The 23797-nt window shown below is 37.0% G+C and overlaps 2 protein-coding genes across 9 annotated transcripts in view; one reads left to right on the top strand and one right to left on the bottom strand.

Moving 5' to 3' along the window:
* The window catches only part of PHC3 (polyhomeotic homolog 3), a 69043-nt gene extending 49513 nt beyond the window's left edge, over window positions 1–19530 (top strand). For 5 of the 7 annotated variants that reach the window (XM_074298171.1, XM_074298170.1, XM_074298172.1 and 2 more), the window contains 4 exons: window positions 1632–1746; window positions 4582–4714; window positions 4806–5037; window positions 10235–19530. In XM_074298171.1, coding sequence (XP_074154272.1) covers window positions 1632–1746; window positions 4582–4714; window positions 4806–5037; window positions 10235–10389 — 635 coding nt within the window. In that variant the 3' untranslated portion in view covers window positions 10390–19530. Of the gene's footprint in view, window positions 1–1631; window positions 1747–4581; window positions 4715–4805; window positions 5038–5214; window positions 5354–10234 lie in introns of those variants that run through there. The other 2 variants (XR_012487682.1, XM_074298173.1) reach the window with 2 other exon arrangements.
* GPR160 (G protein-coupled receptor 160) lies at window positions 1806–23188 on the bottom strand. Of its 2 annotated transcripts, XR_012487684.1 has the most exons (3): window positions 21865–23188; window positions 3535–3592; window positions 1806–2073 (listed from the first exon to the last, which is right to left on the bottom strand). XR_012487684.1 is itself a non-coding variant. In XM_074298174.1 (1 exon), exon 1 carries the CDS (start codon window positions 23186–23188, stop codon window positions 22175–22177), a length of 1014 nt encoding a protein of 337 aa, XP_074154275.1. In that variant the 3' UTR covers window positions 21742–22174. The 2 variants fall into 2 exon arrangements, 1 of the variants encoding a protein (XP_074154275.1); XM_074298174.1 differs by lacking the exons at window positions 1806–2073; window positions 3535–3592 and having other exon boundaries at window positions 21742–23188.
* Window positions 23189–23797: the final 609 nt, after the last annotated feature.

Raw genomic sequence — 23797 nt, 5'->3', positions numbered from 1 at the left:
AGTCAGTGGTGGTGCTGGTTTAGAGGAATAGTGTGGAGGTACCTCATCATCCTAATTGGGGGGGAAGCCCTGAGGCTTATACATCCGATCACCTACAAAGACCTGGCCTGGACTGGGCTACTAGTCCTTTGTAGCCCTGGACAAAGTTTTTTTCTCCATTTACTCATTGAAGAAAGATCATTTTCTCATTACTATTAGAGCAGTAAATTTTACATACATCTTTTTAGTATAATTTTCTTTTGGTTTGTTCATCCATTATAAAGCATTTCTTGGAACTATTATGTTGTTGGAAAATGCTCTTTTAGCCATTTTTGCTATCTTTCATTACATTTAATATTTTACCATCTGTCTCCCCAGTGAGACCATGATTTAAGTGTCTGGCAAGCTTCTTAATTGAGTACATATTATCCTTATTTCTACATTTCAGGCTCCCTAATATCATCTTAAAATATTTAAATGAGTTTGTCTTTATACAAAACTTTGCTAAAAGGGACAACACAGAGTCTTATTTGGCATCCACAACCAAAAAACCTATTAACCAGAGAAACAATCTTATTGCATATATGTGTGGTTTGTGAATATGATCATGTAAGAAAAGAGGGAAACATTTTTAAACTGGGCTGTTTGTGATTGACCAATTTACTAAACAGTGCCCCTTGAATGCTTGAGTGCCTGCCATAATATTAAATACTTTAATTTAATTCAATTTGTACAACACACAAAAAAGTCTCATTGAATCAAAGCAAACAGGACATAAAAAGTTATGGATTTCAGTTCCAGTCATCAAACATTTATTAATTACCTACTATACATATAGTCTTTTAACTGGCCATACAAAGACAAAAATGGAAAATAGTTTCTTTTCTCATGAAGTATTGAACACATTGTAGGATCTGGAGACAGGAAGTCCTGCATTCAGATACTGCCATTAGTTCTTAACGCAGCTATTCTGAAGCTCAGATAAACCTTAAAATGCTTCTTAAAGGAGAGATAACATTATTCTTGGAGGAATACAACAAATATAAGCTTGTTTGAATGAATATCAGCAGTGTGAATAACTTATCAGTTGGCACAAAATGATCTTGATTGAGCTTCTTGGAGAAGTTGAGTCTTGTGTCAGCCTTTGAAAGAAGATGTCATTGGATTTTGGTTTGGGGAGAAGAGAGTCTGGGTTAAAGGAAAGTTACAATAATTTTATGATCCTTATTAATACCTTTTATTTTTTGACTTAAGCTATCTAAGTGTAAATATAGCCATGTGCACTTTTGAAGAATGCTTCTCCAAAAGTGGCCAATGGTGGTAATCCATGAGGGTCTAACAGATAGGGTGGAGGTGGTCTATAGGCTAGTCTAAGTTAAACTAAAATGTGTGTTTTAAAAAATCTTACATTGATTTCATATAAGGGAACATCACATTAAAATAATGGTTATTTTTCTAGAGAGAGTCTTGTGCCTTGGCAGGAGAGCGAGGATGGTGTGATTGGTTATCAGAGCCATTTGTCCTGCCAAAAGGCCATTGACTGAGAAGTTCAAGGGCTGCTAAACTACAGTTGAGGCAGCCACCCTAGAAGTTTCATAAAACACAGTTAAACATTTGGAATTTTTTTCTTTTTTTCTTCTTTTTTTTTTTAGAGGGATTAGAGGAAATGGACAGTGAATTGCTCAAGTGTGAATTTTGTGGGAAGATGGGATATGCTAATGAGTTCCTACGTTCAAAACGATTCTGCACTATGTCATGTGCCAAAAGGTATTTTTTTGGTCTTAATATTTACTGAAATATAAAATAAAAATCTACAAAAATATTGGTTTAACAGCTAAACTTATGTTTTATTATGTTGCAAGTGTAGACTAGAGGTATATAGAGGGATAATGTTAATATAGACATTTTTTGGACTTTCTTTAAACATTCAGACATCAGATTTACTACTTAGAAATGACATATTCATAACTTCTATTGGAGTTGCAACAGATGAAATGCTTTATTGTCTATCTTGGTGATTCCTAAAAGTGCCATCTTCTGCAGTGGTGCTGAAGGATGATTGACAGTTTCCTTCTTCCTTAGTCCCTCCACTTCCTGTAATGCAAACAATGTTTATGAAGCCAACTGAGATGCTGAAATGAGCTTAACTTCATTTTTTCAATATTTTCAGGAAGCCTCCTAATTTATTCCTCCATTTTAAAATGATATTCTGAAATTAATCTTTCTAAGATTAAAATATCTTTTATTTTGAGGTATCTCAAAGTTAATAAAGTTAATAAGATTGTAACTTAAAAAATCTTTAAGAATTAGAAATATTAAAAAATAGATTTAGATAATTTGAAAACTAATCATATCATGGAACATTTTTTTTAATTGAAAAATTATTTTATCATTTCTTTCTAAAGATGATTAGTATTAACTTGCTTTTATCATTTCAGATTTAAATTTGGTGACCCATGCTTTCATGGTCTAATATACAGTAAAATACTAAAACAGGAAATATCCTCAATTAAATTATATAGTAAATACTTTGCATTTCTTGGAAATTATTCTGGAACTCCTTCCCCTTCCCCCATGATGAAATAGACATCTATTTACATGTTTGTTATTAAATGCCAGTGCATTTATACATAGATGAAACCCAAGCTTTTCTACCAAGACTTCATAAAATTACTTAATAATAATGGAGAGATTGATAATTATTCTATTTCTAAGAATAATGATAAGCAACATAGATGTTCTGGCTTCTTCATGATAGGATGAAGTAAAATTAACTGCTTTAGTGGCCTCATTTAATAGAATTATATTAAAAATAAATGTTACTGGCTATAACAAATTCTGGCAGGCTATAACAAATATTGGAAAAAATAAAGTTAAGCCAGAATCATATAATAGTTTGTTTTATAGTTTCTTAAAATGATATTTGTTTGAGGTACTGGATATTTTCCCTTCCCATTCTCTATTACCTTCCTTCCTGAAACTGCCTAAAAGTATCCACAACATAATTTCATCCCTTATTTTTTATCTTGTAAAGGGGCTAGAGGCACCATGGGGAAATGATGCAAAATATAAATTAGTGATGAGGGAAGTTTCTGGTGCTTAGGGCTTTTAGTGTTTATTCTAATGATTTAAGAGGATTTTTCCCATGGACTAAACACAGGTGGCTTAGAAAGCCAGGGGAGTGGTTTTTACCCCTCTTTTTTCCCCCTCATTATTCCTTATGGGAAAAGGGTAAGCATTTTGGATAAAAATTAGAAATTTTTATAGAGGTCTTTCCAGAGATAAGTAGACTTATATAAATACCGAGGAGCAGTTTTCCAATCTAAGTATAAGGCCTGTTGTATATTTTTCTTTTGGGGGGAAAAATGCATGTTCTATTTATGTCCATAGTTTACTTTTTTTAAATTTCTGGTATTATTCTCTTTCAGAAAAAGTGAGGAAAATTATTTGTGTCTATTTACATGCTAATCCAGTGAAATCATTAGACTTCTAATGATTATGTGATTTTTTTTTTTTTTTACTTCTGTATATTATGATGCACTAATAATCACTGACCAGTTGGAGATCTGACATTTTTCTTTCATTCTTCATGTCACATTCCTTCTTTAAACTCCTTTGCCCGTTAAGAAAAAAAAAAAAGGAGATTATTTTATGTGAGCATACACTTGGAAGAACCTAATGGATTTGGGGGGGAAAGGCACTTGAAAAGCTCTAATTAAACTGATTTTACTTCCACTGGTCTGTCCCAAAGATGCTGCTTTTTTCTTCTTGTGGTGGAAATCAAATCAAATCAAAATAAAAGTATCTTTTCATAATTCTGATATTCTATAAATGTTTATATATCTTTGGATAAACTGTAATTGAAAATGTTTTAATTCTGTTGATAGATAAAATATATACTTTGTCATTTTAAAAAATGATTATCTTTGCTCCTTTCAAAGGAGTGATGAAGCGCTTGCAGTTTTGAAGGCTTTAGTTTACATTTTCACTTTCTAATTTCAGTCATATTTTGAAAAGTTTCATAAGATTGATTTTCCATCTTTCTACCTCAATTATTTAACATTTTAAAGGAAATTACAACATCTTGTAATAATTATCTTAAATTTTCTCCCTAAATCTCTTTGTAATTTTTTAGCAGAGGAAAACAAAATTTAATATGAGTTAAACCATTACATATACACAGTAGGCATTTCACCAGCATTAGGGAAAACAAGAATTACACTGTTGTTAAAAGCTTTATGAACTTGAGTGAGGTGCATCACAATTTAACCAAGAGCAAGTTTGTTTAATAGTGAGGTCATTTATGGTGAGGCTTCAGTATTTATTAAAAGTATATGGTATATTTAACATATATTGGTCAACCTGCCATCAGGGGGAGGGGGAAAGGAGGGGAAAAATTGGAACAAAAGGTTTGGCTATTGTCAATGTTGTAAAATTACCCATGCATATATATGGTAAATAAAAAGCTATAATAAAAAAAATACTTAAAAAAAAAGTATATGGAACTTGAGTTATAGCATTTACTTAATTTCCATGCAGTATGTACAGATTGACTCTTATTTTAGATCGTTTGAATATATTCTGCTTGCTTGGGTTTCTTAGGTACAATGTTAGCTGTTCCAAGAAGTTTGCACTTAGCCGTTGGAATCGGAAGCCTGATAATCAGAGTGTCGGGCACAGTGGCCGTCGTCCGAGTGGCCCTGATGGGGTGACGCGAGAACACTTTCCTAGGCAGGTCTGTAGAAAATTCACTCCCTCTACAATAACCATTTTCAGACACGCAAGGAAAGTGTCATGCTGTATTTTACTTGTACTGCATTTTCCAGCTTCCCATTACTTATCCATCTGCAGAAGAAGGCCTGGCTCCTCACGAAGAGCCTGTGCCCACTGCTATGACCACTCGCCTGCGGAGGCAGAGCGAGAGGGAGAGAGAGCGTGAGCTCCGGGAGGGCCGCCTTCGGAAGGGGCCCGACAGCAGCGACCTGCTCCCCGCAGCGCAGACGGAGCCGTCGGTGTGGACGGTGGATGAAGTGTGGGCCTTTATCCATTCTCTGCCAGGTACTGTTCAGGCTTTTGGTGGGCGGTTTTGTTTTTTTTTCTTAATGCAAATCACCCAGGAACCACATTAGATTTCTCACACTGGCTGTGCTAGATGTCTGTTGAAATGCTTTGTGTTTGTGTTCATTGGCGGTTGCTATTTAAATGTGATTTGTTTCCTCTTGCTTATTCCCTCAGCACAACTGGTTATTTTCTCAGACTCCCCCAAGTTGATAGAAACTGACTAGTCCTGTTCCTGCTGTGACACCCCCACCCCACCCCAGCCGATGAAGACATTAAGGGGCTCTCCTCTCTTCAGTCTGATTTCTCTCGAGAGGTCAGTAGAGAGATTGAATCAGACCCTCCTTTCCTTCTGCTCTTCTGTTTTTTCTATTCTACCCTCTCTTTATTTTTTCTTCCCTTCTTTCCATTCTTTTTGGGGAAAAAGTCATTTAAAAATTAGGTTCCTTTTATATTTTTTAAATTCAATCAAGATCTTTTGAACTATGCAATGATTTTTCTTTCTTTGAAAGAAAAACCAAGTTTGTTTTTTCAAGGGAACCAACTACTAATTTTTTTTTTTTCAAATAAAACATGCTTCTGAAATTTTTAAATAGGAGATGAAAAGGTATTCCATTTCACTTGTTAAAGTGAGTATGCTGTTCTTTCTTGTTTATGTTTTTCTTACTCATTTGCATTTGGGATAGTACACTCTTTTCATCAGCTTGTTTATTTTGCTCTTCCTCTTTTTCATTGCAACAATAATCTTCCCATATCTGCTTTCTCCTGGGGGGCTGGCTAGCTTACTTATGTTACTGCAGAAACTTATGCCTTTGCTGATGATGAGATCAACGGTTTTTCATCTACTGTTTCTGTCATTCATCCTGGCCCAGTGCATGTGGCTCACAAAAGATGCTCATTTTTTCCCAGTGTTGTATTCTCTTTTGGGTTTCATAATAACATCATGTAGTTTCTCTTGACGCAAGCATTTTAGAAGACAAGGCCACTTTGGAATTCTGTGCTTGTCAGAACCATTAAAATGTGTCCAACAATTATTTATGAAGGACAACGAGGGTTTCAAGATCACATTTAAAATCTATAAAAAGCGGCAAGAAAAAAAGTAGTAAATACTTTTGGAAAAGTACTTAATACTTGATAGTATTTACCTGGAAAGAATACTTTTCTTATCAAATTGAACTGATCAGCTTGTTCTAGAAACTTTTTTTTCCCCATATTCTACTCCTTGCAGTTGGCCACTCTAAATGGAGGCAGAATGATTAAAAAAATAAAATCCTTTACAAAAAAGTTAACATATTTTTGAACATAATTCCAAAAGAGTCTCCTTGCCAGTGGGCAATGCTGAGCACTCAGCTTTTAGTTAGATGTCTATAACCAGATTTACAGAGGAGTGTTGTCTCTTCATTGGCTGCTGCTTCTATATTCACTGGAATGTATTTCCAATTTTAGACTAGTGTAGATGTTTTGTTGTTTTTGTTGCCAATAATAGAATCTGCCCATGGACACATTTGAAATCCTTCATGATTAGGGTTTGACTTTTGTCCTCTTCAGGAGTGACTTTATTCTATTGAATTATGTCTAGAAACTGCTCCAAATGCTAAGGGAGGGACTTTTTTTTATTTTTAATGTCAAAAATAATAGATGATCCAAGAAATACCAAATAGACCTTGTAGATTCTTCTCTTCATCTTCATGATTGTGCTCAGAAATTGGTTTTTGCAATGCTTCAGTTTGATCTGTGAATTCCAGGATTGGAGTTAATAGCTCATGTTCATACATCACAGGTATGGTTGCCCTGATTTCTTAAGGGTCTGCCCATCATACACAAGGAGCCTTGTGCCCCAGGACTGGTAGGCATTTAGGACAGCTAAAAGTTGTCCAACTGGCTTCACATGGAGAGAAAAATAACTTCTTATCAGTAACCATCAAATTTTTTTTGTTGTCAAGTGTTAGGAATTAATATTAGACCTTTGATAACTCAGAATTATTTCTCTACATTGATCCAGTGGCTTACTTTGACTCTTTATTACCTTCTCAGAGAGGGGTTTGCTCATAAGGGGCTCTGACTTGTTCGGGTAAATAATTTTCCATTTACATGGTGATTTAAGGCATTAGATAGAACCTTTCTCTAAAGTTTGTCCTCACAGAGCAACTTACAGAGGGAGGAATCTCATCAGAACAATCCCTTTTCTTCTCTTTAGGTGCTTTGTGACTCCACCAGAACTTGCTTTGGCACTTCTTTCTGAAGAGTATAGCTTTCTTTCTGAGGAAAGGTTATTTCCCCATGAGTTTGTCCTAAAGAAAGAATTTTTTGTGACTTATAGTAATTCTTTCATTCTCAGAATTGAGAATATTCTGCTTTCTTTCTCCCTCCTAGTAATTGTTCCAACGGTTTTTTCCTTCTTTTATTCTCTATATAAACATGAGCAAATTAGAGCTCATGTGAGCCTCTGTACTCAGAGCAAAAGCAGGTCTTAAGTGACACATTCTGTGCCTTTCTGTTTACTGTAAATTGAGTTGGAACATCTTCTTGGAGCCTTGGTATAATGAATTTCTTGGAATTTATTAGATAATCTTAAATCCTCACTGACCTATCAATTTGAACAATACATTGCTCCTCATATCAGCTCTTTGTTTGATGGCTTACAAAACTGTTCTCTGGACAACTTTCTGTAGCTGTCGATGTAGGCATCGATTGGTGACCATAGTTGTGATCAAGAAATTCTTATTATAATAGTACAAATGGGCGAACGATCTCTTTTGGACAGAATTAGAGAGATGAGGATTGGAATTTTATTGTTGTTCTTTTCATTCCCCTCTTCCCCCCCTCATTTGGAAAGATAGTTTCTAGCACTACAGAAGTTCAGTTTCAGTAGTAGTAATTCATGTCAAAAAATGTCATTGTTTTATTAATAACTTGTAGGTCCTTTTACATACTTCTAGGGAGACAGAAGGCTGTGTATATGCTGATGCGATCTGTATTTTGTATACACCACACAAATCACATAGGCACCAGCAATATTTGTTTAAACAGTGAGCATAGTGAATGTAATGCCCAAGCTCTACTAAATATCATTTGTCTGGAGAAAAACTTGTGAAATTTATTTTTCTCTAATGAGTTTCTAGATGCAAATGATCTTAATTCTAAGAAAAATAATTTTCTATTCTCTTTGGCTTGTCCTACATTAATCCTTTTCTTTAATTAATTAATAAAAAAATTAATACTTTAATCCTATTCTGTGGTCAAAATAAGAAAGTTGTAGCCTAGATACTGAAGACTCCATGCCCTTTGAGATTGTGCTGTTTCCCAAAAATCTGTTCCTTGACTTCACCCTTTTATTATTTGGGGAATATATTTACCGTGCACTTGGAAGAGGAATCTTTTCATTGGTTTACTGTTTTATACTGAGGACAAGAACATGGGTGTTGGTCATCATGGAGAACACCTTGCTTCTCTTCCCAAATGTAGCTCTTACATTCTGGATTCTCTCTCACTGTCTGAAAAAAGGCTGAGCTCCACCTTTATCTTTTTTCTCTTTTCTTTCCTGGGCTCTTGTAAATAAGACTGAAGAGAGAAGAGTATTACATTCCTTCCTGCCCCCACCCCTCATAAAATGAAGGCTAAGTCACAAGTAGATGCAAGATTAGTCACTTTCTCTCTGTCCAGTTTTGTTGAGAGCTACATGTGGGAATGGAAAAGGGACTTCTCTAGGGTGAGTAATCCCATTTTAACTCTATATTTTCTCTATGTGAGGAGTTGAGGATATCAGTAAGACATGTGTGAGAGAGACTAGTAGATCGAATGAGAAGACTGAGAAATTATTGAAACAAAGATTTATAAGGAAAGGAGAAAAATCCAATTAGAAAATGAAATTAAGAACCAAAAACAGAAAGGAATGGTAACTTGGTGAGCACGAAGGAAACATGTTCTGTTAACTAGTTTTAGTAGGAGTTAAAGCATTGCTTTAGGAAAGCCGTTTTGTGGGAGGAAAATAAGGTTATGTTAGTAAAAAGAATTGATGCTTTTGACGATCTGGGGTGCAGAAATTCAGTGGATAGCTTCACTTATGCAATTTCCTTCCTAAAGGTAGCTGAAATTTATAAGTATTTAAGTACACTGGTGCTTTGTGTCTCTAATCAAAATGGCACGATTACTAATGCTCTTAGAATTTTATAATGGCCTTCCCATGCAGAGAGTTCTCCTTCTGCCTCACTCTGCTCAGTGCTAGCTTGTCACTCTTGAAATCTCCCTTCTTCACGGCGAGATGGAATGTTAAGAAGGGTTAAGGCATTTCCCCAAATAGTACCTAAACTAGGAGAATTTGATGTGAGAATATCAAGAACTGGTTATTTGGCTAAAGATCAGTTTGATATAAGAGATACTGTTTGAGGTAGCCATCTTAAATCTCAGTCAGGTTACGCTGTGGCTGCTGCTACCACCTATTACTGTGATCACACTTAGTTTTGATCATTAAATCAGTTAATTAAGCTGTGAGATAATTAATCCAAGCTGATCTCAAGTACTATGTTTCATATGATACCAGTACCTTGGTGGGTTCTTATTGATTCAGGGTAAAGATGAAATTTTCTTTAGATATATAATTAGCTAATGATTATCTACTATTTATGTGACAAGGTAATGGATAATGACCACAGAACTCTTCAACTTTGGAAAGTGACTCCTGGGATCAGGATTTGAAACTGAGAGATGTTTTGATATTTTCTTCATCTTTTCCTAAATGAAGTTATTATCCACAAATAGACTTATTATGACTAACATCTTATGGCACACTACACTAGAGAGGTGCTAGTCCTGAAAACACTGTGTCCCACTCACTTTCTGCCTTGTGCCTGAACTCTACTGATGGGGCTGCTAAACCAATAGAATTATGCTGTATGTTAGGGCAAGGCTGCTGTTCACAATATTTAAAGGTAATTGTAAGCCTAGCCACTTATGGGGGGAAAAAAAAAAGTTGCCTCACTTTACAAGTACCTGGAATTAATTATTCCCTTTACAATGACATCATCACATGATTTCTTTTTCCTGAGGGAGCCCGAGAGTGTCATACATGCATTTCCTTAGTTTTCCAGGAGATACCTATTGAAGGGCACCTCGAGATCTCTTAGTTCCTATTAGGAGAGTAATGTTGTGTTTGGTCTGCATGAAATTTCTGACATGCTGCTTCTTCTCTTACTCACAGGTTGCCAAGATATTGCAGATGAATTCAGAGCACAGGAAATTGACGGACAAGCTCTTCTTTTATTAAAAGAGGACCACCTTATGAGTGCAATGAATATCAAGCTAGGCCCTGCCTTGAAAATCTGTGCACGGATCAATTCACTGAAAGAATCCTAACAAGAATGTGAGGTTTTTGAGATGACATTTTTACTTTTCTAAATTTGTAAAGTCACAAACTAATGTCTACTCAACAGGTTACTATTTACCACAGTGTTGGGCAAAATACATTGAAATCTCTCGCAGCATTCATACCCTCTCCTCCAGATCCAGGAACCTACCAAGGCTTCCAAGAAGCCAAAATTTCTGAAAGAAATATTGTAGGTTGATGAAATGCAGGTACCCCTGAAGGCACGGTAAGCTAGAGGATGATACAAGAAATCTGCACAGACACACTCTGCTCTAATGTAGAATGTGTTGGGGAAGAGGCTTTTGACATGGATATTCATTTCTTCTAAGGTAATTGAATGATGTAAGTAGATCTTCAGATTCCCCTTATGTTTGATTTGGAATATATGCTTCAAGGGAAAGTTTCAGGTTATAGAAGAGCCTGTCAGCAGAGATAACAGAAATCTACAATGACATCATAGAACATCCATTCTAAGTTTTCCAGACTTGCTATACATCTCCTTGAGAGGGCTCTTTTATTTTGCAGAGGATTGTTGTCTTGATGGGGACTAGAAGTCAGGAGACTTGATCTCTGTTCTTAACTTCACCATTGACATACTGCGTGCCTGCAAAAAAATCACTTTTCTCTGCTGTTTTTCTAAACAAAATGGAGTTATTATGCTTGCCCCCCAACTAAAGGGATGTTTTAACAAACATAGGAAAGATAAGCTGTAGAATGTGTTTTAAATTGTTCAGAAAGAAAGCTGCCAATTGAATTCAAGATGGTAATGTAAATGCTCTGTAGTATTTCTGCAAATTTTATGTGTAATAGAAAAATAGAAATTTCCCATACTGTTCTGTAAAATATAGATGTACTGACAGGGCAGTGTTAACAACAGCCAGACCACGCCGGACCCCATGCATCTCTTTAAGACTCATGTGCTTTTGAGCACCAATGAAGGCTAAAGGCACAACATGTTTATGACGTGGTGCCCATGAACGGCCAGGCAGGGAGGAGGAGCAGGGGAGGCTTCTCTGACTGCTTTTGGGGTGTTTGTAGTGGAGCAACATGTTGGTCCTGGGAAGAATGGAACTTCTCCTTTTCCTTTAGTAGTGGACATAGCATTTGTCAAATGAGAGTACTGGATGTTCCTGGCTTTTCATCAGAGTGCTATGAACTGCTCTTAGGTGCCATGAAGGTAAAATGTATTTTAAAAATGTTAAGGACCCAGTTCAGAAATTTTGAGTTGTGCAATGTGACAGAAAGCAATTCAGATTCTGTGGAATAATAACAGCTAGCATTTATATAAGAAAATAAGAAGCACACATATACACACTCCCTTCAACATCCACAGTTTTGAAAATGGAGAATTTTTTTTAAATCACAATCACATGACATTTGGGAGAGGGGGAAGTACCATTTATTGATCTTCATATTCTTCCTCATTGTGAGGAAACAGCCCTCATTGCCTGTGACGAACTTACATGGCTCTTTTAAAGGAGTATGTGCAGGTAATCTGGCAAATGTTCTCTTGAGTAGAGAGAATGAATCCAAGGATTTCAGTTGGTTCCATTACTCTTTTCAGAAAGATTACTTTAAGCTAGTATAAGACTAAAGATATCACAGATATTTATCTTTTGGCTTTGTGTACTTTAGAGGTTATTTTTATACAAAAATATAGAGGGTAATTTTTTTAACCTTTTGGATGTTCTTGTTCAAATGAATGATTTGTTGGGATTCTTTTGTGTTGTAATGTTTCCAAAAAAAAGAAACGCTTATTGATAGTTACTTTTATCTAAGAATTTCAAGGCTCACAGTAGTTCATAATAGATGGAGAAATTTTTTTGTCTTAGCAAACCTTTAATTAGTAGATGAAACATTGAAGGAAAGCATCTGTGTATTCTCATTATGTTTAGTGGTAAGGAACAGCAGCCCAGAAAACTTGACTTCTGAAAAGTTGTGTATTGGGCTTTGAAATGCCTCCTCTCCTCATTGCTTCCTTCTCCTTTGCCAGCCTCTGCTCTCCAAGATTTACTTCTTCATCATTCCCTGAGTGTGCAGAGCACTGGGGGAGAAGAGGAGATGGATGAGGAGAGGGGGTCCTTGGTGTCAGAAAAAAAATTGACCCGAGATTTCAGGTTTACCACTGGTGACGCAGACACCAACAGAAGACCGACTACATTCTACCATATTTAACTGTTATCCTCTGTTCCTTCTTGAAATGATTTGAACATCAGTTGATTAGTCACTCAATATTAGTTAATTGAGATTTAATCTTGTAACAAAGGAAAAGACTTCTTGGGACATATTGCTAACCAGTGTTGAAATGGGAAAGTGTTTAAGCCGTGAAATGCTGCTGATCATTCTGTGGCAAGGTGTTTTCCTCAGTAATCATCGAGTATTATCCACTGGCCACACTTAGCACTTTGCTCCAAGTATACCTAAGCTACTCAGTGCCTCTCACAAATCTTCCCTTTTCTCACAAAACAAAACTCTTCAAACAAACTTTATTGAAAATTGGCTCATTTGCTTTCAACAAATGTTTCTTCCTGAATGAATTAGCCATTGTTAACTTCCATAATTTTGTACCTACATAATATATGGAAAAGCAAACAAACAAAAGATACTTTACCTGCTTCCATTTATGTTTGTAACCATCTAAATCTGAATTGGCTGTGTAGGTGGCTTAATTTTTTATTGTCTTACTGTTGTCTCTGGGTTTTTTTAATGGTTCAGGTGAGCACCAAATTCTTTCAATTTCTCTCTCTTCCAAAAGTAATGTGAGCTTTTCCCTGATTTTTAAGCTGTGAATTATTTTTGAGGAAGAAATGATATACAAGGAGAGAACATTCGTTTAAATATCTATTTCCTTTACAAAATGAATTCAATTTACATTTAAGATGTGTATATGCAGATCTCCTATGAGGCATGGGGTGTGTGTATGGTGCAGCATGAGGTAGAGCGTCATTCTGAAATGTTTTTAGGGCTGCCAGTCTGCCGTCATCAGATGGTGCTTTTACATCGGCCTGGCCCCAGTTCCTTTCAGAATGGTAGGCGATTCTTAGGATCAGGGGACTTAGAGATGAACTGGTAAAAAAAAAAATGGAGAATCAGGAAGGCAGAAAAGACAAAGGGGTGAATTTGGACTAGTTGTTTGGCCAACGTCACATGCACAAAAATACGCGGATCAAACTCCTTCACTGTAAAATTGAATAGTCATGTGGCACCTGTTTCTTAAATGCAAAGGGGGGGTTGTTCAAGTATACCCTGTTCAATTTCAGCTTCTCTTATAGATTGAAACAGTGGAACAGCTTGAAAAGTGTCATTGCAAGTACACACTTGAACAGTTCTTGACATATCAATTCTCTGAAACTATTATAGTCTCTTATTCCAAAACATGTCTTAAGATGAAATCTGACACTATGCTCTCTCTCTCATTTAATGAAATAAAGCAAAAATGCAGCAACATAAGGGTAATTATAGTGGAGAAACAGATAGATGCTTACAGTTACAAGTCAGTTGTAGATAGATGGCAGCATCTTCCTAGAATCTTATCTAGCTCATGAAATGACAAGATGAATGAACTTGCTTTTGCTGCTTAAAAGGGAGCTAGGGGACCAGAAACAGTCCATGGGCACTTAGAAGCTATTGGTAGGGCTCTTCTCACACAGACTTTAGTGAGCAATTTAGGATTGGTAATTTGTGAGAACAAATCCTATTTACTGGCCACTGTCATTGAGCTCATGCAATGGACTGAGAGGTTCTCACTCACTTGTCACATTTGGGAAATTTATTTCCTACCATCCTCTGTGTAAAACCCCTGAAGAGAGGATTTTATGAAAAAAAAATTTTTCAGAAGTTAGTGACCAGTTGCCTCCACTAAAGTATTTGGGCAAAATGTATACAAGCCCCTTTATGCAAACTTTTTGCTCATTGTATTTCTTAATACAATGTGTGTGTGTGTGTGTGTGTGTGTGTGTGTGTGTGTGTGTGTGTGTGTGTGTGTGTGTACGTACGTATTAGGCACTGAGGAAAATTAGGGATAGAAGGCAAAAATGCCCTTCTGATTCAATAGTACAGTGCACAGGATTCTAGATGTAAAGTGGGGGATCACCTTGATACAGCCATTCTTCCAGGAATCAGCTGCAGTCAGCAGATGCTTCTAATCGAAGTACTTCAGGGATCTCTTCCTTAAGCTGTGTGCTGCCATGCTCTCATCACTGTTGGCCACACCTCTCCAAACTTGGGCTGGTCTCGAGGCTTTATATACACTCACCTGTCCTCCAAGCTTTTGGACTTGATGGAAACTATCAAATGTGGGTCCCGGTCCATCTCCATGCCTCCAGGAGGCTTCAGAGTAGGAACTTTGAGACAACAATGTAAAGATTCCTAACGTAATTTTACCAGGAGTGACTGACTTGAGTGTTAATTGAGAAAAAATGACAACACTACAGCAGAAAACATGTCCGACACTCAAGAGACTAATTTTTGATGTTTTCAATCTGTGTCAGACTTTCAAAACTTAGGCCATCTCATATAAAGGGAAGGGCATTGTTTCAGCTTCTAGAATAGCATTTTTGATGCTAAGCTGTGGCTGTATCTGTGAAGTGAGGGGCTAAAAAAAGTCTGAATTTTTTCCCTATTTTGCTAAATAACTCTTGATTTTTCAGAGTAAAACTAAATTCAGTAGTGTATAGTCAGACTTGTGGCATTTAATGATACAAGTATTTGGCAAATGTTTGCCTTTGAGTTCCTCTTCATAAATATGATTTGGAAAGATCAGTTAAGATATGGTATTGTAGACCTATTAAAATTTAGCCCAACTACTGAAAAATGTCTGGTTCATAAGAAACATAAGTTCCAGGTGATCTTCCCCTTCCCCTGAATGAGTAGGTCTCTATCAATAAAATTAGCTCCCATCTTTCCTCAGGCCTGCTAATTTGCTGCTTTGAGGCACTTTGTGCAGTCAGTTTGGTCTTAGTTGATTGACTCATGTCAATCAAGTTTTTTATTAATGGTTTTTGTGTGACTTTTAAAATAGTCAACCTGTCCTAGTGGATAGGTTTGTGAATTCTTGTTTGGTCCTTCCAAGGCTTTGAGACCTACAAATCCTCTTTTCTCTGCAGCTCCATTCTTCCCCTCCTTAATGCACTTTTTTTGTCCTTTAACCATTTGAAGCCCCATTTCCTTTCTAAAAATGCCTTTCTTGGATTTGGATACTGAGCAAAATCTACTTTCACATGAAGGGAGATATTTGTAGAATAATTTTGTTTGTGGTGTTTAAACTGCCTCTTATCTCCTAAAAGATAATGACGTTGCAGTGGTTAGCATAGGCTAAAAGAAGGCACAGAATGGAATTCTGACTAGGGCTTTTACTAAAGAATAACAACTTCTTTTTTAATTTTTTTTCAAAAGTATGGGCTCATATTTTTACAGGGAATGGTACATGGTTTCTGTAAATAGAGCCATAAGTGTCTGTGCAGGGGTTGTTTAAAATGGTAAAAAAAAAAAAACTAACGGGCTAGAAAGTAACAGGCTAAAAACAACTTGAAATTTTAATAAATAGATTAAAGGTCAAATGGAGTTTAAATGTATAGTGTTATATGGGTTCCATATACTTTTAAACTATGTTTTTAAATAGATGTGTATGTATGTACACATACATATCTACTCGCAGTATATTTAGGCTCATAACCTCATATTGATGATTTAAGTAATCATTAGAGGTTAATGTATATGCAATATGGGTTTGAGTTTATTGGCTTAAAAACTATAATCATTAATAAATTGATAGATTTTAAAATTTAAGTTCAAGGCTTTTACTAAGATGTATAAAATTAACTCCAATTTTCATGTTTACATCAGGAGGAAGAATATTTCAGCTTAAGTCTTGTGTTAAGGAAATTAGTGTCCACTTATTTATCATTGATTATCATCTTTTAAAATTAACTTTTCTTTAATTCTTTCTTTTTCAATATTTTTAGCTGTTTTAAATTGTAGCCAAATAATTTTTAAAAATCTGTATATGCTGGTAACAGTGATGAGTGGGAAGTCTTAGACTGGGTATAGGTCATAAAATGGCATTTTTTATAAATTCTGTTTCCATTCTATTTCCTTCTTAAATTTTTTTTTGGGGGGGAACAAGAGGATCTATCCATGTTTTGTATTAAATAAGTTTGTGAGGGCATTTTTCTAAACACCATTGGTATTTTGAGCTGAATAATGCACATGCATTGCCATGACTGTATCATTTATCATGGCAGATGATAATTTGTGTGCATTTGCTCTGTAGGGGGAAAAGAGGGTGTAAGAAGATTTAAGAAATCTGTGAGCCTTAAGGTGAGATAGCTCTGAGAACTCTGTGAAGATAAATGGAAGCACCTTGGCATGTTCATCAACTAGTGACTTAAGTCAGTGGCCCTTCACCTGCCAGATGGACTTTGTGCATCAAGAAGAAAAAGTCAGAATTTAGGTAAATGGTTTTTATCATGGAGTGATAATGTTCTTGTGAGAGTTTCTCTTTGTTGTCTGTGCTTATTTTTCTTGCTTCCACTCCATTATTAGTGTTTCTATATTAGCTCATCTTTTTTAGTCCAGCAATTGGTATTTCCAGGCTTTATTACAGTCTGTTTTGGTTTTTTTTCTTTGCAATATCATGCAGTTCCGTTCTTCCATAGGGCAGTGGGTACCTCTTTTTAACATAGTGTCATTTGTAATTTTCTTGCCAATTTTAACTCCTCCATTTATTATTTGAATGTGGAGTGATCCATTTCAATCTCTAGGAATATTTCTAAATTGTTGCTTCTTTCTTCTTTTTCTTTCATTCATCATTATCATTTTGGTGAACTTTAATTTTGAGATTTATTCTTTCTCAAATTTATATTAATTTTGGGGGCAGCTAGGTGGCACAATGGATAAAGCACCAGGCCTGAATTCAGGAGGACCCGAGTTCAAATCTGTCTCAGACACTTGAACACTTCCTAGCTGTGTGACCTTAGGCAAGTCACTTAACCCCAGCCTCAGGGCGGGGGGGGGGGGAATTTATATTTTGAGGACTCTGGTGAGAAATGACTCTCCCACAGCCTATCACTCTGCCATCTTCTAACAGTATGTTTTTAAAAGTGTTAGGCAGCAATGCAAATGGGGCTTTTCTTTGATTGTCATATCTTAGATGCCTTTTCCCTATATGGATTTAACATTTCAAATATGGTCCTGTGGGCTTCCCCATAAGGAGGAGCCTGTGCAAGCTGCCCTCATGAGTGGGCCGTGGGGTGGGTGGGATCCTTGCCAAATATCCAGCAGGGCAGTGGTGTCTGCTACTGCAAGACAGTGATGGAAGTGAAACACAGGCACTCCAACCATGATGTGGGCACTCTTCAAAGGCTGAGAGAGGGCTGGCAGACATGATGGAACTTGCCCTGTGTTATTACTGTTCATGGTTCAACTTTCAACTTAAGTGAGATGACAAAATCAAGTTACAAAAATCTAGGGGGTTGAATTTGAGAAACAAAATTTAATGTGTGCTTCATTCCTGGTTTTAATCCTCTGGGAACTTTTGCAAGTCTTAAAAATCGTTTCAAAGACTTTCAACAGATTGTTTGGGGTTTTTTTCTAGCCGAGAAAAAGTATGAAATGGATGAAACTGTATTGGATCACTGAAAGTTATTTTGAAGCGCCCGGGTTTTTTTTGTTTTTTGTTTTTTGTTTTTTTTTTTTTTTTGGTATGTGTGTGTGTGTGTGTGTGTGTGTGTGTGTGTGTGTGTGTGTGTTTTTTTTAATTATCCCATAGAAGGTCCCTTCTGGGAATCAGGAAGCACAGAAGAATCACCTACCAAAATCAGCCAGCCAAACTCTGGGGCTTTGGAGTCTGAGCTTCTCATTTTCTCCCCTTCTCTTCTTCCTCTCTGGAAAAGGCTGAGTCTATCAAAATTTGTATTATACTAGAATTTAAGCTACAATTTATTGAAAGTATAAGAAACTAACCCAAGTTTTATGGCATACCTTTTCCTTTCCTTTTCTTTTCTTTTTTCCCCTTGGTATGAATATGAAATTATCTTTAAAAGCTTTCCTTTATACATTTGTGGATTCTTCATCTGTAAACTTCTACTATCTATCGCTGATGAGCATAGGATTTAAAATGTCTGATTTGCAGCAATACAAATTAAGGTTAGATGCAAGATTTTCAAACTTTTTGTAAAAGTATCTGATCCATTTTCTCACAAGGGAAAAAAATCCTTTCCTGTAAAGTGAGGTTCATTATTATTACAGTCAGTGTGAAGGATGGACACAGATGGTGGTGCCAAACATTTCAACCTTCAAACAGTGTATTGCCTCATTCTGTTCAATCAACACTTTTTACAACTCCATTTAAAGCTCTTTTCAAGGAAGGTTCCGAGCATATTGTGAGCTTGTTCCTCCCCTGGGTTCTTCCCCTTGTTCTAAATAGGATTCTTGTAAAAAGCCTCATAGTGGGGATGTGTGATTCACCAAGGATGAGCAAAGCATCAAGAGGTGTAAAATTATCTATCAAAAGAAAACATTTCAAGATATTTGCAAAAAGCAAATGTTGCAATTATATATAGGTGTATTCTTTACCATGTATTGTATTGGAATATTCTTTGCCAGGAAATGAAACAATAGTTTTAGCATTGACTAGAATAATTAGGTTAGTGTCTATAGCTCAACTTTTAAAATGTATAGCCTGAAAATGAAGTTAAAATAATTTTACAGTATAAGAGCACACCATGATCTATGTAAAACAGATTATGTCCATTTGATGTATTTTTTTAAAGAAAAGGGAAAAAAAAGCACTTTCATATTAACAAGTAGCATGTGAATGAACTTTAGAGTTTCATATTTGTTGTGGATTGTAGCAAAAGTGAAGTAAAAATTTAGCATTCATATGTCTGTTGGTGGCAACAACTATTGAATTGAAGCACCTTATACTCTGCTGCTTAAACTTGCTTGTAATTGCACCTTTTGGTACCTGCACATTTTCATATAGAACATTATTGTAACATTTCCTCACATGGGTTTGGGTAGAAATTTAGTGGGCCTACAAAGTCTCTTATTTATATTGTTTATATTGCAATAATATATTGTAGACCAGTTGTAAGTTCATTGCTTCAAAAATAAACGCTTCTTTCCATTTGGCTGGTGTGCTGGATTTCATCCTTGTATTTATGTCATATTCAGTCGTTTTGTCTGACTCTAAATGATCCCCTTTGGGGTTTTCTTGGCTGAGATACTGTAGTGGTTGATCATTTCCTTCTCCAGCCGATTTTATGGATGAGAAAACTGAGGTAGAGAGGGTGAAGTGACTTGCCCCAACCACACAGGTAATGAGCACTCGAGCCCAGATTTGGACTAGGATGAGAATTCCTTGTGACTCCAAGCTCACTCTGTGTGCACTGCAGTGCCAGCTGCCCATCATGGAGAAATCAATCCTTTTCTCATTAAAAGATCAGGCAGAAGTAAAAAGCAGCTTCTTTTAGAGAAAGGTAAAATAAAATCCAACCTCATTTCTTTTAAATTGGGGGAGGGAGTGCTTACACCTTCATTACACACAGCAGAACATGGCTCCATTCCAGAGTTGGACTGATGAAGATTTAAGAGAGACAAAAAGGAGTTGGAGGGGAAGGAGACGTTGTGGAAACTTGCACCCACCATCCCCTGGATTACTGGCGCTCTCAGGAGCACGGTGAGCTCATCCAGTTTTGGCTGCAGCTTTCAAAGGCTTCCTGGGAACTGATCCCCACAGCTGGCCCCTTCTCCAAGGACGTGGCCGGAGATGGGAACAGAATCGAAGATCCCGGGGCCCAGAGCCAGGAGCTTCAAGGGAGGCGGGAGGGCACCAAATGGCTGTGACCAGGCCGCTGTAAAATGAAGGAGGTTCTGGATTACAAGATCTCCAAGTTCTGTGGGCCCTCCATGAATGCTCTTCTCTAGGCCATCTAATAATGCATCACGATATTCCCAATGTGTACTGAACATTTGGTTGAATAGTATTAAATACTGTTCTATGACCTACATGATAACACAAACACTGATCAAGCTATTGATCATTTTAGGACATTGTCCCCATTACCAGATTGAAGGATGATTGCAATTTTTAATATTTAAAATGGGATCTTGGGTTGATTATAAGTACTTCATGAACTTGAGTTGTTCTCAGGTGTGGATTCAGTCTACATGCCCGGTCTTTATTTCAACTTGTCCCCCTCACAAGTTTCAGCCAAACTGGACCGCTGCTGACCTGCTCCCTCTAGTCCAGAGTCTTTGCTTTTCACCACTCCTTCCAGAGCTCCCTCCCAGCCACTCAAACCCAGAGCCATGTGGGCAGTTCTCGCGCTCTCCCAGCATTTGGCCCAGATCTTTCTTGGCCCCATGTACTTCTTGTTTCTGAGTTGATAGTCTTCCCCCTTAGATTTGATCACATGCTCCCTGAGAGCAGGGATCATATCTGCCTTTCTGTATTCCTGAGCTTGGCCCAGGACCTCCGATGAATGTAAACGTCTCCTGGGGAAGAGTTGAAGGTCAGAGCATTCTGTCTCCACATTGCTTATGACACACCATGTTCTACCTGTCACAAGGGCAGTTTCTGTTTTCATTGTTGAGGAGACAGGAGACCCCAGCGTCTCTAAGTGCTTCATTTCGTTTCAAGAGGAGGCAGTAGGGTCAGCTTCTGTGGGAAGCTGGACCACAGGAATGACTGGGTCCCTCCCACCTCTGTGCTGTGAAAGGTGTCTTTGAATAAGCAGACACCCAACTTGCAGCACTTTTAGCTGGAACATCACCATTTTATTTTATGTTTTTCCAGAGGTTTATTATTTTATTGCACTATAAAAATTTTCATATGGAGATATATCTATGCAAAAAGTGAAGAAATGAGAAAATTAAGCCACAATAAAATTTACTCTACAGACATTTCCTATCTATCTCAAGGAATTCCTCTATAATCTAGCAAGAGACACCCCTTCAAAACACTCACTGCAGAAATGATCTAGACACTTGTTAAAATTATTAAAGTAATTCAAAAAAAATATATTTTTAAAAATATAAAATATAGCTGTGTGCATTCAGATCTGTAATATAATTTACATTAAGATATCCATGAAAGGAAGCCTCTCAACCATTACAGGTGACCAACTGTGCTGTAATTTCTAGCTACCGTTTCCTGGGAGTGCAGCCCCATAACCAGTGTGTATCAAATGAAGGCTTTGAATTCAGCCTTTCTGAAGTCTTTGAGGCTGGCTATTCTCCCTCTCAAATATAGCTTGTTTATTTGTATCAAAATACTAAAAATACTCCTTGCATCTTCTCTACCTCCCCATAAACCAAATAAGACAATATGACTTTTACAAATCCTTTTAACCATGTTTAATAAAGATCACATACCTGCAAAATTGTCAGTCTCTAATTTACATAAGGACTTGGTACCTGAGAAATATAAACATTAATCCAAACAATCTCTCTGATCAAATTACCTCCACTTTGAAGCTCTGGAACAAAATTCCATCTGAAATCTTCCTGGAAAAAAAATAAAGATAGCTGGAAACTTCAAAAGAAAATATGTAAGGAATATTTCTTGTTTAGCAAATTTTAAAAGGTGACTGATTTATTGGAATACTGGGGCAGAATCTCTTCATACTTTTCAGGATCCAAATCCCATCCCTGAGTGGCCCTGAGTGGCTTCTGTGATATCCTTGGACGGTCATCCCTATATTTCCTTGTCTGTTTGCCTTTTACAAAGAAGATCACAATGAAATGAGTTTAATTACCCAACACAGCAACAAATTAACAGGCCATTACTGCTGCAGTTTTTTCTGTTTTCTCTGTATGATCAATTGTGAACGGAATAAAGCAGAACTTCCAGCTGACATATGGGTCCATGGGTAAAATTGTTTCTGTTACCTTAAGCTCATGACTCCTAAACCAGTAAACTGCAGCAATGAGAAAACTGTTAATAAAATACAACCAGGGGACATTCATGTCCACATAGGCTGGAATCCGTATGTCTAGAAACAGAATGATTATCTGAAAGAAAACAAATGGGAGCCACGTTCCAAGAAAGCAGATCAAAAGCTTGGTCAAGAGCTGCTTTTTACAGATGACCGTGGAATCCCAGTCCAGTGCAAGGGGAAAATACAAGGCAGTCTCCTTCATATAGGAAATGACACGAAGGGACTGAGTCAGAGTCAAGACTTCAGACCAACAAGTTCCGAAAACCACCAGGAGAACCCCTACCATGAAAAGGGACAGCCAGTAGCTTTGGATGCTAACATAGAAAGGGCACTGGTAGGAAGAAAGGGGCTGTTTACTCAGGCTTATGTAGATCATGGAGTCTCCCAAAACATAGGCGAGGACTGCGATCCAAATAAGAATGACTGAAAAGAAATAAAAGAGGTTTCGGCCGAAGTGTGAAACCTTCGATGTCTTCGTGATGTTCAGGTAGTGATCCACGCCGGCCAGAAGAAAGACTGGGCAGTGCAGGAAGCCATAGGCAAAGGACAAAATCTGAGGTAAGAGGCAGATGTGGTATTTTGTAAACCGAATGCCCCAGAGGGCAAAGTCCTGGAAATAAGCTATAAAAGATAAGCCCACCAGAAGCAAGAAGTCAACGAAGACCACGGACATGCAGAAACATTCCAGGAGGCTGCAGCAGGTGTCCTTTCTCCTAATGGCGAGCACCAGGATGTTGAGGAAAGTTTTCGCCAGTGTGATGGAGAGTACCATGCAACTGGGGTCCAGAGGTGGGGGCCCAGGAGATGATGGGAGCGGAAAGGTGTAATTGTCCGGAGAAACGTACATTTTTTATTTCTTCAGATCAGTTTCAGAAGGCCTGGTAGAATGTGTAACATGACAAAAGAGTGGCAGTTTTCTATACCTGGAGGGAAAATAATTTCAAGTTTTATTACTTTGTATATATATGTATGTATGTATATGTTTATATTATAAATTTTAAATCATGTATATTTTACAAAGAAACTCACTATTAGTACAACCTAATTTAATCCATTCATTAACATAACCAAACCCAGTTTTAGAAATAAGAATCTAATGATACTGACTTGATTCATTAAGAACCTACTCTATGCCAGGCATAATACTAAGTGCTGGGAAAGCAAAGACAAATATCAAATCAAATACAATGCCATTTTAGTCTGCAAGCAAAACAGCTGAAAGAATGAGGAAAATAGGATGAACTAAGCCTTTAAAGGAGCTACAACTAATGCTTACGTGCTGGAAAACACTAAACAGTGTTGGATAGAGAATGCTTGGAATCTTCTCAGTCAGAAGACTGAGTCCGGCTGACTTAAAACTTAGATTTTTCATTTTAACTTTTCTCAGTTTCCTCATTCTCTAAACAGTTGTATTTTTTCTGGGCCTATTTACATTCTCAATCGAATGAAAGCTCTA

The sequence above is a fragment of the Sminthopsis crassicaudata genome, chromosome 3 (assembly GCF_048593235.1).
Source record: "Sminthopsis crassicaudata isolate SCR6 chromosome 3, ASM4859323v1, whole genome shotgun sequence".
Lineage (NCBI taxonomy): Eukaryota > Metazoa > Chordata > Mammalia > Dasyuromorphia > Dasyuridae > Sminthopsis > Sminthopsis crassicaudata.
Note: the sequence above shows the minus strand (reverse complement) of the source record. Positions and strands in the feature narration are given on the sequence as shown.